General features: G+C 36.7%; 2 protein-coding genes and 1 pseudogene across 2 annotated transcripts in view; 1 reads left to right on the top strand and 2 right to left on the bottom strand.

Annotated features, from left to right (window-relative positions):
- Positions 1–3,035: 3,035 nt before the first annotated feature.
- LOC125207900 (aldehyde oxidase GLOX-like) lies at positions 3,036–4,805 on the bottom strand. Its single transcript, XM_048107412.1, has one exon. It carries the CDS (start codon positions 4,775–4,777, stop codon positions 3,125–3,127), a length of 1,653 nt encoding a protein of 550 aa, XP_047963369.1. The 5' UTR covers positions 4,778–4,805; the 3' UTR covers positions 3,036–3,124.
- Positions 4,806–12,544: 7,739 nt separating this feature from the next.
- On the bottom strand, positions 12,545–14,164 carry LOC125207901 (annotated as a pseudogene).
- LOC125207899 (aldehyde oxidase GLOX-like) overlaps positions 14,100–16,949 on the top strand; it is a 32,188-nt gene continuing 29,338 nt past the window's right edge. The window contains exon 1 of the mRNA XM_048107411.1: positions 14,100–14,179. The gene's annotated coding sequence lies outside the window, so the exon portion shown is untranslated. The remainder of the gene's footprint in view (positions 14,180–16,949) is intronic.

Below are 16,949 nucleotides of genomic sequence, written 5' to 3'. Positions count from 1 at the left end.
GAAAGGGGCCCATGAAATCGATCCCCCAAACATCAAACAACTCAACTTCCACAATAGGGGTCATTGGCATTTCCTTCTTCTTTGACACCTCCCCGGTCCTTTGGCACTCATTGCATTGCATCACGAACTTTTGGCAATCTCCATAGATACTTGGCCAATAAAGGCCGCTTTGAAGCACCTTCATCGCGGTTCGGTTTGCTCCAAAATGTCCCCCACTTGGTGCGGAGTGACAATGCATAATAATGGATTCCCATTCCTCTTGAGGAGCACATCTTCTAATCACCATGTCGGCACATCTTCTAAAGAGGCAAGGCTCATCCCAAAAATAGAACTTCACATCATGGAAGAACTTCTTCTTTGCATAATCCGTGAGCCCATCCGGAACTACCTTAGCAACAAGATAATTCACTATGTTAGCATACCATGCCACCTTGCCTTGAGCCACATAGAACAAGTGTTCATCCGGGAATTCTTCATTTATGACCAACTTCAACTTCTCCTCTTCACTAGCATGCTCCAATCTTGATAGATGATCCGCCACTACGTTCTCACACCCTTTTCTATCTCGGATCTCAAAATCAAATTCAACAAGAAGCAAGATCCATCTTATAAGTCTTGGTTTCGCATCTTGTTTTGCAAAAAGATGACGGATGGCGGCATGGTCGGTGAAGACAATAGTCTTGGCCCCAATGAGATAAGGGCGGAACTTGTCAAATGAGTAGACCACCGCAAGCATTTCCTTCTCGGTAGTGGTGTAGTTAACTTGAGCCGAGTCCAATGTTCTACTAGCATAGTATATCACCCGGAATAGCTTGTCTCTCTTTTGCCCCAAAGCCGAGCCTACCGCTACATCACTTGCATCTCACATGATCTCAAAGGGTTGCGACCAATCAGGAAAGATCAATATTGGAGCGCTCACCAATGCCGCTTTGAGCTACTCAAACGCCTGCACACATTCAAGGGTGAAATCAAATTTTACATCTTTAGCTAGTAAATGACAAAGGGGTCTAGCAATATGTGAAAAATCTTTGATAAAACGCCTATAGAACCCCGCATGGCCTAGAAAGCTCCTCACGACCTTCTCACTAGAAGGAGGTGGCAATTGCTCAATGGCTGCTATCTTGGCTCTATCCACTTCAAGTCCCTCGGATGAAATTTTGTGCCCTAACACGATCTCATCTCTAACCATAAAATGACACTTCTCCCAATTGAGAACTAGATTGGTCTCCTCACATCTCTGCAAAACCTTGGTTAGATTATTCAAGCAAATATCATATGTCATGCCAAAAACAGAGAAGTCATCCATAAAAACCTCCATAATGTCCTCAATCATATCATGAAAAATAGACATCATGCATCTTTGAAAAGTAGTCGGGGCATTACAAACCCCAAAAGACATTCTTCTATATGCATACACACCATAGGGACACACAAAAGCGGACTTATGTTGATCCTCGGGGGCTATCAAAATTTGGTTATAACCCGAGTATCCATCAAGAAAATAATAATACTCATGTCCGACTAGCCTATCCAACATTTGATCAATAAAAGGGAGGGGGAAATGGTCTTTCCTAATAGCCGAATTTAAAGCACGATAGTCAATGCAAACTCTCCACCCGGACACCACTCTAGTAGCTATCAACTCATCATTTTTTCCTTTTACCACGGTGGTACCCCCCTTTTTTCCTACCACTTGAGTAGGACTCACCCACTCACTATCGGATATAGCATAAATGATCCCGGCATCTAACCATTTCAACACTTCTTTTCTAACAACATCTTGCATAATAGGATTTAATCGCCTTTGGTCTTGTACCTTAAGCTTGTACCCCTCTTCTAAGTGAATCTTATGCATGCAAATGGTTGGGCTTATTCCCTTGATGTCCGATATGGACCACCCAATAGCACTCTTGTACTTTCTAAGAACTCTCAACAACTTATCTAACTCGGAACTAGAGAGAGAAGATGATACAATTACCGGAAAAGTATCATTCTCTCCAAGAAAGGCATATTGCAAGTGTGATGGTAGTGGCTTCAACTCAAGCTTCTTGCTTTCCACTTCTTGCTTGCTATCTTCACTTTCATCCCTAAGAGGTAGAAATTGTGGACGACGTGATCTAGGAATCTCCTTAGCCGAGTCCAAAGCACCTACAAATTCCAACAACTCAAGGTTAACATCTAAAATATCAAGAGAGTAAGAATAATGCATCTCTCTAATTGATCATCCAAGTAAGAGGCCGGTGCCACTCTTCCAACACACTCATCCATCACGGTCACAACATTGCAATATTGAAGACTTCCTCCCGGTTCCACATCATGCCTCTTCAAAGCCTCATATATCGAAAATATCACACTGTCATCATTAAGGCGGAGTGTAAGCTCTCCCTTTGAAACATCTATCATGGCCTTCCCGGTAGCAAGGAATGGTCTCCCCAATATAAGAGGTACAACTTTATCCTCTTCCATGTCCAACACCACAAAGTCAACGGGGAATATGAAGTCATTCACCCTCACCAAAATATCTTCAACTATGCCCGATGGGTATGATATAGATCTATCGGCCATTTGCAAAGTAATGCTAGTGGACTTCAACTTGCCAATATTCAACTTGTTGAAGAAGGACAATGGCATAAGATTGATGCTAGCACCTAGATCATACAAGGTATTCTCCACAAAGCAATTTCCAATAGTGCACTCAATAGTAAAGCTTCCCGGATCCGACTTCTTGGTCGGTAACTTCTTTTGAATAATTGCACTACAACTCTCCGTCAAGTTGACCATCTCATATTGCCCCCATTCTTGTAGTAACTTCTACTACCGCCGTCTCAACTTTATCAATTCTCTTGGTAGAGTGTTCCATAATCCCATCGGTCTTCTCCATCAAAGCTTTTAGAAGCTCATTGGTAACAAGTAAAAATAGTGAGATTTATATATATCATTGTTTACGTACTCTCAAGGAAATTAAAGAAGAGCGTATTTTAAACTGAAGCTGAAATTACATACGTCTCTTGCTTTCCCTCCTTAATGAGAGAAAGAGAAAGAGAAAGAGAAAGAGAGTGGATACAAACTAAACTAACAAAACTAATAGTAAGAAGGAAAATAATTAAGTAGTCCTCCTAGCTAGCTACTTGAATTGGACCCAAATGCCAGGACTTGGAACTTGTTGATACACAAGAAAGAGAAGATAATATCCTGGAGGAGCAAGAATTTTAGAATTGGGAATGGAGACACGAAGTTGATAATTGGATCCTCCCAAAGATGTGACATTAGAAGTGGTAAGAAGGAGGAGTCTTTGATTCATGGAAAATGAGTGTGTCGTGAAGGGAGGTGCGGCGATTGAGACGGTAAGAGAATTAGCAGTAGTAGCATTGATTGTGGGTTGAGGAAGGGTGAAATTAATGGTAAGTAGTTGTCCATAGCCAAGCTGAGAATGCGAAGCCGGGGAAACGATGTTGGGACGAAGAGATGCAAACTGTGGATCTAAGTATTCCGGGGAATAAGCTTGCATTGTGAGGTCTGTGGGATAGAGAACCCCTGTAAATGTGTAATAAGCATTTGGATTGCTTCCACTAACAAGAACACGTCCATCGCGAAGCAATATTGCATTGGAGTGGTACATCCGAGGTATAGAAGTGGCGGTCTGTGCCTCAAACCTGGAGCCGGGCTGATTATTGGGACGATAAACGAGGGGTGTAAGCACAGGATTACGCGCTATACCCCAGCCAGCTGTACCAGCAGCGGCCCCGTTAATAATCAAGACATTTCCATTGGGGAGCAACACCATGTCACCCATGACTCTGGCGAGAGGCATTGTCTCCATGAGCCACTGCGGATTTGGATCATTTATTCGGATCCTCCCACATGTATTAAGGGCCGCTACAAAGTTGCCGTTATTTGCACTTGTAAAGGATCCTTTCGGTGCTCCCCCGCACACCAATACTTCCGCTACTATTGCTCCTGAGGATATCCGCAACGGAAGCAGAACTGCAGAACCCGAACTAGGATAGTTCCTAGGATCCCCACCCGGGATGGTAGGGTAATTTCTTACCACCACTCTCCTTACATAGTCGAACAAGATAGCTCGATTGTTGGCGAAGACAAACATATTCCCATCCACATTCAAGAAAACAAAGGGGTAGAGATTGTTTTCAATGGTCGGATCACGAGTGTCCTTAAGGAAAGGCAACTCAACAGCTAGATCAGCTCCGGATGTTTTGGGGTAAAACTCGTACGAGAAGCGGTCGCGTCCACCAAAAATGATCTGCCTACCATCAGGTAAAATATGATTGGAGGCATACCATCTTCTGTGTTTGAGGACATTGCTAAATTCCTGCCAATCACAAGAATTATCGTTGCATGGTTTGAACACTCTAACGGTATTATAACCGTCGTTGAATCCTCCCGTCTGCATTAGAGAACCATCAGGCATGGCGGCTCCAGAAGAGCACCACGTGTTGCTGTACACGAACAGGGGCCGGATTGAGTTGGAAGCCACGTTGTACTCAACAGAATGCGCTGTGCAATCGTGTTGGAGTGTCAGATCCTTTGGGTTGTCGCGACACCGGTTGTTTGGCAGGGAAATGTTTGAGGCTCCGAAATCAGTCAGGTCGAAGATCACAACACGATCGTTGTTCAGGAGTTGCATGTGCATCGCAGACACCCCGATGTTCGACCGTAAAAGGTCCCACTTGCCCCCACCAGCACCAACAACAATCATTTGCAACATTGCTACTAGCATCAAACTCAAACCAATTACAATCTTTTTCATATCCATCATATATTCAATTGAAATCAAATCAAATGTTTTTTCAGATTGGATTGAATTGATGTTTTCTCTCTTCACTCTTCCCACATCCTTAAATACTTGTAATTTCCACATTTAATTTTTAATTAGGTTGGAGTGTGCTCTATCAATTTAATCCGATGTTTCATTTCATTCATTCTTCTCTACCTGCATGTACTAGACGTGCTCAACATGCCAGATCACTATTTCAATTATTATTATGTTATGTCTAGTCTATATACTTCCCTCATTTATGCCTGCTTTTATTTCTAATATTAATTCTACCTACCTAAACTTGTTCATTGCATACCCTCTATCCAAATTCAGCTACGTCAATGTATTATTTACATTAATTTAATACAGCTCTAAATAAGCTTAGAGTAAATCATACTAAGTCTTTACATATCATTATCTGATGTGTTAGACAAAATATAAGTAGACCATATATAAAATATTGTTTGTGCATCAAATTTTTAAAATAGCACACACAATAAAGCTAATTTGGAATAGCTTTATTACACGCACTTTACTAAATTGAAACTCTAAAGTATTATCAATTTCATTAATAAAACTCATAATAAGTAGACACACAAGTCTTGTTACAATTAGAACGAGACACATCTTAATTATTTTTTGCATATAAGGCAAACAGATTTATCAATTATTCTTGAATTTTGAGATAATCTGACTTGAACTAAGAAATTATTTCTCTCTATTTGACTTGAATTTAGAAATTATTTTTCTACTCAAACGTTGTCCAACATTATTTCTACCTAATCTAGTTCATTACCCTTTTATCTAGCTAAATTCTTTGTTGAAAATATCCTTTGTTAGCCTTCTTTTTAAGTCATGGTCCCTAAATTCTAGGTGTTAGTACATTATTGAGTAGTTATTGTTGGTGGCATGAAAAACGTCATAAGTTTGAATTTTCATTGGATAGTATTCTATATTCACTTGGGGATAGAAATTTCTATATTGAAATGAGAAAAGGAAGCCTTTTAAAAAAGATAAAAACCTAAGACTAAATATTTAAGCAAGTTCGAAGAAAAGTTTAATTTTTAAATGAAAGCATACAAAAAGAGCCGATATTGTATAGTTTGTATTATGAAAAATCTCCAAGTTTAGGGGTATTGATCTGTAAAAATTTCGTGCACATATTTTAAGTTGTAATTGATATTGCTATTATGGGATGCGATAGATGTAGCTTTCATAACACTCAATACTACGGAGAGGCTTTTCTGATACAGAGCTAACAACGTCGAAGATGATCGTTGTGCTTTATGCAAGGAGGAAGCGGAAACCATTGAGCACCTTTTCTCCAGTTGTAAGCTTAGTAGCATCTTTTAGTTTTTTTTGCAGTGAAAGGTGGAATTTATCCACTTGTCTACCTAAGGAACCAAGAATGTGCTATCTTTCTTGGATGGGGGCTCCATTCCCATCAGTTTGATAAGAAAATGTGGATGTCAATGTTCTATGTTGTCTCGTGGTCTATTTGGGATATAAGAAATAAGGTAGTGTTTCATGATTTCAAGCCTATTTGGGAATTCGAGAAGAAGAGGCTCTTTTGGCGGCTTGTTCTGTGGATACGTGGATGGTGTTGGGACTTTCCATACTCTCCAGTACAAGTGATGGATAACCTACACTAGGATGGTCGGAACTAAAGAGTGCAAAAAGAATCTCATTTTCTCAAAGGAAGTGAAACGGAGTGGAACAACACAGAGAGCTAGACTACGATGTCTACATGGGGTTTGCTTTCTTCCTTTTCCTTGTTTGCAGGAGGTACGTGCAGCTTATGTGGGTATGTTGGCTTTCTAAGCTTCTTGCTGTGGTGGTGTTTGTGCTAGTGTTAGATTAGACTAAGAGCTGGTTCTTTGGATTTGTTGTCTTAGGCTCTTAGCTTGGTGTGCTCTTTGCCTCTAGTGGCTTTGGTCTGTCGTTTTGATTTGTAACTCTCTGCTCATCACTCGCTGGAGGTTTAAGCATTTTGGTGCATCTCAAAAAATAAAATAAAAAATCTCACTCTAACTGAAAAAATCTATTACAATCAGATAATAATGACTTTTTAATTTGTGCATTAATGTAGGGACTATATTGATGTGTTTTTCTTGAATTTTGTGGAAAAACAAAATATAGTTAAAAGAGAAAATAGACCAGGTTTTTGGTGGATGACAAGATTTGAGGTATTTTTATTTAGAATATTTTTACCAAGCCATCCATATATGGCTATCGCCTAGCTTTGTAGTATAAATTGTTTTTAACTTTATTTTTATAGACAACAACAATTCATTTTTTAATATTGTGCTTATATCTATTTGTGTTATTATGACATGAGTATTTAACATAGCTTTAGCTTTACTTATAATGTGTCTTTGACTTGAAATTATTGTTTTTACTTTAATGTTCTCCAAAAATTATTTCAACCTGAACAAGTTCATTGCCCTTCTATCATGCTAACTAAATTATTTGTTGATAATTTTGAAGTCATTAAATTAGCCTACATCATGTATCCCTTGTCTTTGTATCCCATCATCCATCTACTTTACGTGCTCACCATGCCATATCATCAAACATTAAGTAATAACTTATGTTAACTTATATGTATCAAATCTTAATGTTCTTGTTGCTTTGGTTGACTTTATTATTTAACTTTAGTTATAAAATTATTTGGGATTTTATTCATTTTATTTATATATTTATAAATTAATCTCAATGTGGACATCATTGATTATCTTCTCTCACCTTTTTAATTAGATGTATCTTCATTGATATTCTGTGTGTTTATAACAACCATGGCATGACACAGAGTCTTCTATAAAGTCAAACGACGAGATTCATGTATTAATTACTGATAAATTTTATGGCTTTTTTGAGTTGCATAATTACGTTTGATATCTGAAATTCAAACATTATGTAGTTTCATGGATTTAATTTGATTCTATTGATAATAGTTACTCTTCGACAATGAAACATATTTATAAAGTTACTACTGACCCTATGCAATTCAACTCTGTTTTGTGATATGGAAGAGAACCGACAAAGAAGATCCGAAAAGGAGCATATAATTATGCTATACTCAATTTAAATAAATTTATTCCATAATTAAAGTTAAAGCTAAAGTCTTATTTTAAATATATTTATATAACAATAAAAAACAATCTAAAATTACTATGTTAATCTCATTATTACAATGCCTTTATGTCAAAAAATCATTTTCCTAAGGGTAATGATCTATCCTTATGACTTTTTGCCATAGTACGATTTTATAACGTGACTAATTTACTCTAATATCATATTAAATAGTATATATCTAGTTAAGGCATACTAAAACAAAATGTTTTTTTGACATTATGGCGATGCCATAATTAGGAGTTAAAATGTTATATAGAGTAATCATTATATTCTATTTTAATAAAATATATATTTAAAGGTACTTTTTTCCCATGCATCTTGAAAATCGATAACATTTGTATAAGGGGTAGTATTGGGAAATATTTATGGAAGACATGCCATGGACTAGTATTCAAATATATATTAGTGAAGTTGAAAGCCGGACCCACAATTTTATATATTTTTTAATGTAGTTCATTTAAAAATGTAGTAATTTGCTTGAAATATATATTAAAAATGTATAAGTAAAAGTTATCAATTTACCTATTTTACGTTGAAATGAAAAAAAATTAAAAAGTCAAATGCTTTGAAAATTTTATAAAATACTACTCCTCCGTCCCACGTTACTTAAGTCACTTCTTTTTCGCACTCGTTTTGAAAAAATAATAATAAATAGTTAAAGTGGAGTCTTAACTATATTTTTCTCTTTCTTACTTTACTTTATCTCCACTTTAACTATTTATAATTATTTTTTCAAAACGAGTACGAAAAAGAAGTGATTCTTTTTTGGTCATGTTCATTTTGGTCCATTCATTGAAATTAGTATCGTTTTTAGTTGCAGAAATTTCTTCACAATCATTTTCTCTTTCTTACTCCTACTTTATCCATTAATTTTTGGAACGTTTAGTCGAACATCCATAAAAAAATAGTCATATTGTTTTTTACCTGTATGTTTAATATTTTAAAGCTATAAAGTTAACGCTTTCTCTTTTTTTATTATTAAATATTAGTGTTCTTAGTTCAATCACTATATCAAGAGCCAAATTTAAATTTGATATATAATACTCCCTCCATCCCAAGATATTAGACTCATATACCACTTTAGGGTGTCCTAACATACTTGAGTAATTTCTATTTATGGTAAAAAGTTACTTTATTACTAACCCCACTTACACCACTAAAAATAATCCACACAGTTTCATACCACCGTAAAAACCCTTAGGTCAGACAATGGGAGGGAGTTTGTTAATAGTTCAATGGCCCAGTTCTGTAAAGAAAAAGGAATGATCCACCAAACATCTTGTGCCTACACACCTGAACAAAATGGGGTAACAGAAAGGAAAAATAGGACAATCTTAGAAATTACTCGGGCTCTCATGATCGAATCCAAAGTACCCAAACATTTCTGGCCAGAGGCCATAGCCACATCCGTTTACCTCATGAACCGTTTACCTACAAAAATCCTCAACAATAAAACTCCACTCGATATCCTATCCAAAATGACCAAAATTCCCCTTTCCAGCCAAAGTCTTTGGCTGCACTGTCTATGTTCATATCCCTAAACACGAGAGAACCAAACTATCACCATGTGCAACCAAATGTGTCTTCGTAGGGTATGGGATGAACCAGAAGGAGTACAGATGCTTTGATCCTCACACTAAAAAAATCATTATTACCACAATGAACTGTAATTTCTTAGAAACCGAGTTCTTTTACCACACCCACCGTAGTAGTCAGGGGGAGAGCGATCCAGACAGTTCATCAGACTACCTAAGTTGGGTGGTGCCACTTCCAAATTCTTCGATTGAGGATCTAACAGAACCAGTTGTCACTGCCGTTGAGCAGGTCTCGCCCCCAGATCCTCCTCAGATGATATCTGAGGTAATTCTTGATCACGACGAAAATACAATTTCCCCTGACCATATGAGTATAGATACCCCAGAGGAGGATAATACGGTTGATAGTGGCACTGGGAGATACATTCTTCCTAATCGGACTACAAGAGGAGTCCCACCAAAAAGATACTCTCCTGAAAAGATTGGAAAGAAGAGCCGATAAGGAGTAGCAAACTTTGTGCAACGGAATTTGGCCAAAATGGCTAGAGCATTTGAGGTTGCATTGTATGAAGAGGAAGAAATTCCACAATCGGCAGATGAGGCAATGAAACATAAACACTGGAGGCATGCTATGATCACGGAGATGAGGGCACTAATGAGGAATAATACATGGGTAAAAGGCAAGTTTCCTGAAGAGGTAAAGACTGTTGGGTGTAGACGGGTGTTCACGATAAAGAGAAGGTCAGACGGCACGGTAGAGAGATACATGGCCAGACTTGTGGCAAAGGGGTACACCCAGACCTACGAAATCGATTATGATGAGACTTTTTCTCCCGTGGAAAAAATCAACACTGTAAGAGTGATGTTCTCAATTGCTGCCAACAAGGATTGACCACTTCACCAATTCTACGTGACTAATGCCTTTTTACATTGGTAGCTACCGAAGCCGGTTTTCATGGAACCTCCACCTGGATTTACTGATGATTTCCAAGCTGGAGAGGTATGCCACCTGAAGAAGACGCTGCACGGGCTGAAGCGATCTCCAAGAGCGTGGTTTCGACAGTTCACGGAAGTGATGAAGAAGTATGGGTATAAACAGAGTAATTCATATCACACACTGTTTATCAAGAAGAGAGGCGGCAAAATCACGTGTCTGATAATTTATGTGGATGATATGATTATCACCGGAGATGATACTGAAGAGATGACCGAGCTAAGGAAAAACTTGTTTAGTGAGGTTGAGATGATCTAGGGATGCTTGACTGCAAGCCTGCAAATACTCCGATAGTTCAAAACCAAGGACTGCAAATGAAGGAAGAGGCAAAGCTTGCTGACAGGGGGAGATATCAAAGGTTAGTCGGGAAGTTGATTTATTTATGTCACACTACGCCAGATATTGCCTACGCGGTGGGAATAATAAGTCAGTTTATGCATGCACCTCAAGAAGAGCATTGGGAAGCAGCTATAAGGATTGTTCGGTATTTGAAAGGAACAACTGAACATGGGCTTCTGTTCGAGAAACATGGACACTTGGAGATAAATGGGTTAACTGATGCAGATTGGGCTGGAAACCCGAATGATAGGAGATTAACCGCGGAGTACTTTACCTTCGTTGGAGATAATCTTGGTAACATGGAGAAGCAAGAAACAGAAATTGGTAGCACTATCTAGCGCGGAAGCAGAGTTTCACGGGATAAAGAGTGGGCTGACTTTATTACTATGGCTAAGGAGACTTATGAGAGTGTTGGAGAAGATTGCACCATATGAAGATATGCGTACATAATCTCTTACTAATTATAAGAGATATGCAATCTTTGTAATTATGTTAATTAGGTTTACCTTGTAGAGTAATCCCTAGTCCTATATATTGATGCTCCATGGACAATGTAATTCATTCGAAAATAATATACAGAACCCTCTTACCGACCCTTTTACACTTGGCAACGATCTCATGCCATTATAATTTGCAGGAGAAGAAGATACCCCAATTGGAGCAATGCCTAGAAATTAGATTTAGGTATAATTTAGCTGAAACCATTATCAAAATAGGCATAAGTTGTGAAACTAAATATTGTAATCACTTGCTGATGCATGAACAAGATTTTCAGCTTATGAAGCTATCTTTCTTCTTTTACAATCACTTGTGTTATTTTTGTTTATGATGGTACTATCTAGTTAATTACTCCACTTACATTTGTATAAAATAGTCATTATGATTTGGAAAATGATTATATTCATAAGATGTTGGTTCGGGAGTATATAATTGATATGATCATAATTTGTACATAACTATATTCTTGTATAATTATCTTGCACTTAAATTATATAGGCACACACGTCTGACCAGCCTAGCCGCAGCGATACCAAAGTCCAACAAGATCCAAGTCTAATAGCAAGATCACAAAGCCAATGAGGTATCAAGATTCCGTCAACAAATAATGATCACCTAACACCAAATGTAATATCACAAAGCCAACTACGGTATCATATTTAGTTAAGCATATCTTTTGTAATAAAATCACGGAGTATTTTATTAGTACTTTCTAGGGTTTATATTTTCTTTTTAAAGGTGATCAAGTAGATGATAAATCATTGAGAAGTAATAACATAATTATCCTTACAGTTTTTACCTTTCAGTTCATAGCTTCTCTATATATTCTTGTATAGTTTGACTTTTATTATTAATTGTATTTGGGGGTTTATTCACTTAATTAAGTTGTTGGACAACTTTGAATATCTTCTCTCTTCTTTATTAATTATATATTTCCTCAGACATTGTGTTTCTAACGTCTATGATATGCCACATTCTTCTCAAAAGTCACCATGCGTATCTTTATCTTTCTTTCCGAAATCTTTAGAGTAACAAGTTTATAGGGTTACGTAATGAGGGTTCAATTGGTTTGTTAAATCTAATTTTGAATTAGCTTTAGGAATGACGATTGATGCGTATTGAGGAATGTTAGAGCGATATACATTAAAATATAACAAAACAAAATCGCTTCATGACCTATAGGCATGCATATTCTAAGTAAAAATAGTGAGATTTATATATATCATTGTTTACGTACTCTCAAGGAAATTAAAGAAGAGCGTATTTTAAAATGAAGCTGAAATTACATACGTCTCTGGCTTTCCCTCCTTAAAGAGAAAGAGAAAGAGAAAGAGAAAGAGAGTGGATACAAACTAAACTAACAAAACTAATAGTAAGAAGGAAAATAATTAAGTAGTCCTCCTAGCTAGCTACTTGAATTGGACCCAAATGCCAGGACTTGGAACTTGTTGATACACAAGAAAGAGAAGATAATATCCTGGAGGAGCAAGAATTTTAGAATTGGGAATGGAGACACGAAGTTGATAATTGGATCCTCCCAAAGATGTGACATTAGAAGTGGTAAGAAGGAGGAGTCTTTGATTCATGGAAAATGAGTGTGTCGTGAAGGGAGGTGCGGCGATTGAGACGGTAAGAGAATTAGCAGTAGTAGCATTGATTGTGGGTTGAGGAAGGGTGAAATTAATGGTACATCCGAGGTATAGAAGTGGCGGTCTGTGCCTCAAACCTGGAGCCGGGCTGATTATTGGGACGATAAACTAGGGGTGTAAGCACAGGATTACGCGCTATACCCCAGCCAGCTGTACCAGCAGCGGCCCCGTTAATAATCAAGACATTTCCATTGGGGAGCAACACCATGTCACCCATGACTCTGGCGAGAGGCATTGTCTCCATGAGCCACTGCGGATTTGGATCATTTATTCGGATCCTCCCACATGTATTAAGGGCCGCTACAAAGTTGCCGTTATTTGCACTTGTAAAGGATCCTTTCGGTGCTCCCCCGCACACCAATACTTCCGCTACTATTGCTCCTGAGGATATCCGCAACGGAAGCAGAACTGCAGAACCCGAACTAGGATAGTTCCTAGGATCCCCACCCGGGATGGTAGGGTAATTTCTTACCACCACTCTCCTTACATAGTCGAACAAGATAGCTCGATTGTTGGCGAAGACAAACATATTCCCATCCACATTCAAGAAAACAAAGGGGTAGAGATTGTTTTCAATGGTCGGATCACGAGTGTCCTTAAGGAAAGGCAACTCAACAGCTAGATCAGCTCCGGATGTTTTGGGGTAAAACTCGTACGAGAAGCGGTCGCGTCCACCAAAAATGATCTGCCTACCATCAGGTAAAATATGATTGGAGGCATACCATCTTCTGTGTTTGAGGACATTGCTAAATTCCTGCCAATCACAAGAATTATCGTTGCATGGTTTGAACACTCTAACGGTATTATAACCGTCGTTGAATCCTCCCGTCTGCATTAGAGAACCATCAGGCATGGCGGCTCCAGAAGAGCACCACGTGTTGCTGTACACGAACAGGGGCCGGATTGAGTTGGAAGCCACGTTGTACTCAACAGAATGCGCTGTGCAATCGTGTTGGAGTGTCAGATCCTTTGGGTTGTCGCGACACCGGTTGTTTGGCAGGGAAATGTTTGAGGCTCCGAAATCAGTCAGGTCGAAGATCACAACACGATCGTTGTTCAGGAGTTGCATGTGCATCGCAGACACCCCGATGTTCGACCGTAAAAGGTCCCACTTGCCCCCACCAGCACCAACAACAATCATTTGCAACATTGCTACTAGCATCAAACTCAAACCAATTACAATCTTTTTCATATCCATCATATATTCAATTGAAATCAAATCAAATGTTTTTTCAGATTGGATTGAATTGATGTTTTCTCTCTTCACTCTTCCCACATCCTTAAATACTTGTAATTTCACATTTAATTTTTAATTAGGTTGGAGTGTGCTCTATCAATTTAATCCGATGTTTCATTTCATTCATTCTTCTCTACCTGCATGTACTAGACGTGCTCAACATGCCAGATCACTATTTCAATTATTATTATGTTATGTCTAGTCTATATACTTATTCATTTATTTTATTTGTTTCTACCAAAATGTTTCTTCAAAATCATTTCTGCCTACCAAAACTAGTTCATTGCCCTTTTATCCAAATTCAACGTACGTCAATGTATTATGCATACTAATTTAATAGGCCCCTGAATAGGCTCAAAGAGAAACTTACATATCATTCTTCTGAAGTGCTTGACAAAATATAAGTAGACCATATATAAAATATTGTTTGTGCATCAAATTTTTAAAATAGCACACACAATAAAGCTAATTTGGAATAGAATTATTACACGCACTTTACTAAATTGAAACTCTAAAGTATTATCAATTTCATTAATAAAACTCATCATAAGTAGACACACAAGTCTTGTTTACATTAGAACGAGGGACATCTTAATTATTTTTGAAGTCACTAAATTAGCCTACATCATAGTATATATCCCTGTCTATATAGCGCTTGATCCATCTACTATACGTGCTCACCTTGCCATATCATCAACATTAATTAATAAATTATGTTTCATTTCATTCTGTTTGGTATGTATATGTATCAATCTTCATCTTAATTTTTTAAGCTACTCTTGTCGCTGTCGTTTACTCTTCTCCAAATGTTCTTCTATTGTTTGACTTTAGTTATTTCCCATATTTAATCCTTTATTCACGTAATTAATATATTTATAAATTAATCTTAATTGTGGATATATTTGATTATCTTGTCTCACCTTTTTAATTAGATATAACCTCATTGATATTGTGTGTGTTTCTAACAAGTAACAAGTATGTTACGACTTACGACACAAAGTCTTCTCAAACGTCAAACGACCAGATGCATGTATTAATTACTGATAATATTATGCTTTATTTGAGCAGCATAATAGACTTTTATGGGCTGAAATCTATAGTATATCAGTAGTTGGTAATTTTTAGTATCTAATGGAAGCGCCCTAAAAAATAAAAAGATTAAGTTAATTTGTTCTTAATTTAGGAATGCTTTCTTTAACGTCCTAAATTGTTCTTATTTTTTAAAATTCACAACGCAGGTAATTACGTTTCAATTTTTGTGTCCGGATTCATTTTTTGAAGTGATATAATGCCTTTTTTGTGCTGCAAAATAAATTTTGATGGCTCTAATTAGTTGGAAACTTTTAATAACCGATCATGATTATTATTGATACAATGTACAAAATTTCTTACAATGTTTGGGTAAGAATTACCCAGCTATTGGAATTTCAAAACTCATATCCCTTTATCCGAATCATGACTTAGTCAAGTATAGTGATTCATGTTAAGATGTTAAGATAGACAGACAAGTCTTGTTACAATTGGAATGAGATACATATATCTTATTTTTGCGTATAAGGTAAACAAATCTATCAATTATTCTTGAATTTTGAAATCATTTGACTTGAATTAAGAAATTATGTTTCTCTATTTGACTTGAATTTAGAAATTATTTTTCTACTCAAATTTGTCCAACATTATTTCTACCTAATCTAGTTCATTACCCTTTTATCTACCTAAATTCTTTGTTGAAAATATCCTTTATTAGCCTTCTTTTTAAGTCACGGTCCCTAAATTCGAGGTGTTAGTACATTATTGAGTAGTTATTGTTGGTGGCATGAAAAATATTATAAGTTTGAATTATTATTGGATGGTATTCTATTCACTTGGGGATACACGTTTGAAAAGGTCATTGTTTTATATTGAAAATGAAAAAGGCAGCCTTTTAAAAAAGATAAAAAACCTAAGACTAAATATTTAAGCAAGTTTGAGCAAAAGAAAAGGTTAAATTTTTTAATGAAAGCATAAAAAGAGCAGATATTGTATAGTAGTTTGTATTATAAAAATCTCCAAGATTATTAGGGGTATTGAGCTGTGAAAATTTCGTGCACAAATTTAAGTTGTGATTGATGTTGCTATTATGGCAAGTGATAGATGTTGTTTTCATCCCACTCTAACTGAAAAATTCTATTACAATCATATAATAATGACTTTATAATTTGAGCATTATTGTTGGGACTATATTGATTTGTTTTTCTTGAGTTTTGTGGAAAAACAAAATATAGTTAAAAAAGAAAATAGACTATATTTTGGTCGATGACAAGATCTTAGGTATTTTTATTTAGAATATTTTTACCAAGCCATCCATGTATGGCTAACGCCTTGCTTTGTAGTACAAATTGTTTTGAACTTTATTTTGATAGACAACATCAATTCATTTTTTTTATACTGTGCTTGTATCTATTTGTGCTATTAGAACGTGAGTATTTAACATGGCCTTAGCCTTACTTATGATGTCTCTTTGACTTGAAATTTTGCTTTTACTCTGATGTATTCCAAAATTATTTCAATCTGAGCAAGTTCATTGCCCTTCTATCCAGCTACCTAAATTATTTGTTGATAATTTTGAAGTCACTAAATTAGCCTACATCATATATCCCTTGTCTCTGTATCCCATTATCCATCTACTTTACGTGCTCACCATGCCATATCATCAACATTTAAGTAATAACTTATGTTTCATTTCATTCTATTTGGTAGTAGTATATGTATCTAATCATTATCTTAATATTCTATGCTACTCTGG

Source organism: Salvia hispanica, chromosome 2 (assembly GCF_023119035.1).
Source record: "Salvia hispanica cultivar TCC Black 2014 chromosome 2, UniMelb_Shisp_WGS_1.0, whole genome shotgun sequence".
In the NCBI taxonomy this organism is placed as follows: Eukaryota; Viridiplantae; Streptophyta; class Magnoliopsida; order Lamiales; family Lamiaceae; genus Salvia; species Salvia hispanica.
This window is presented reverse-complemented; position numbering and strand designations above follow the sequence as displayed.

Bases quoted from the DNA above. Each gene is read 5' to 3' on its own strand.
- LOC125207900 (XM_048107412.1), bottom strand. From the start codon at position 4,777: ATGATGGATATGAAAAAGATTGTAATTGGTTTGAGTTTGATGCTAGTA.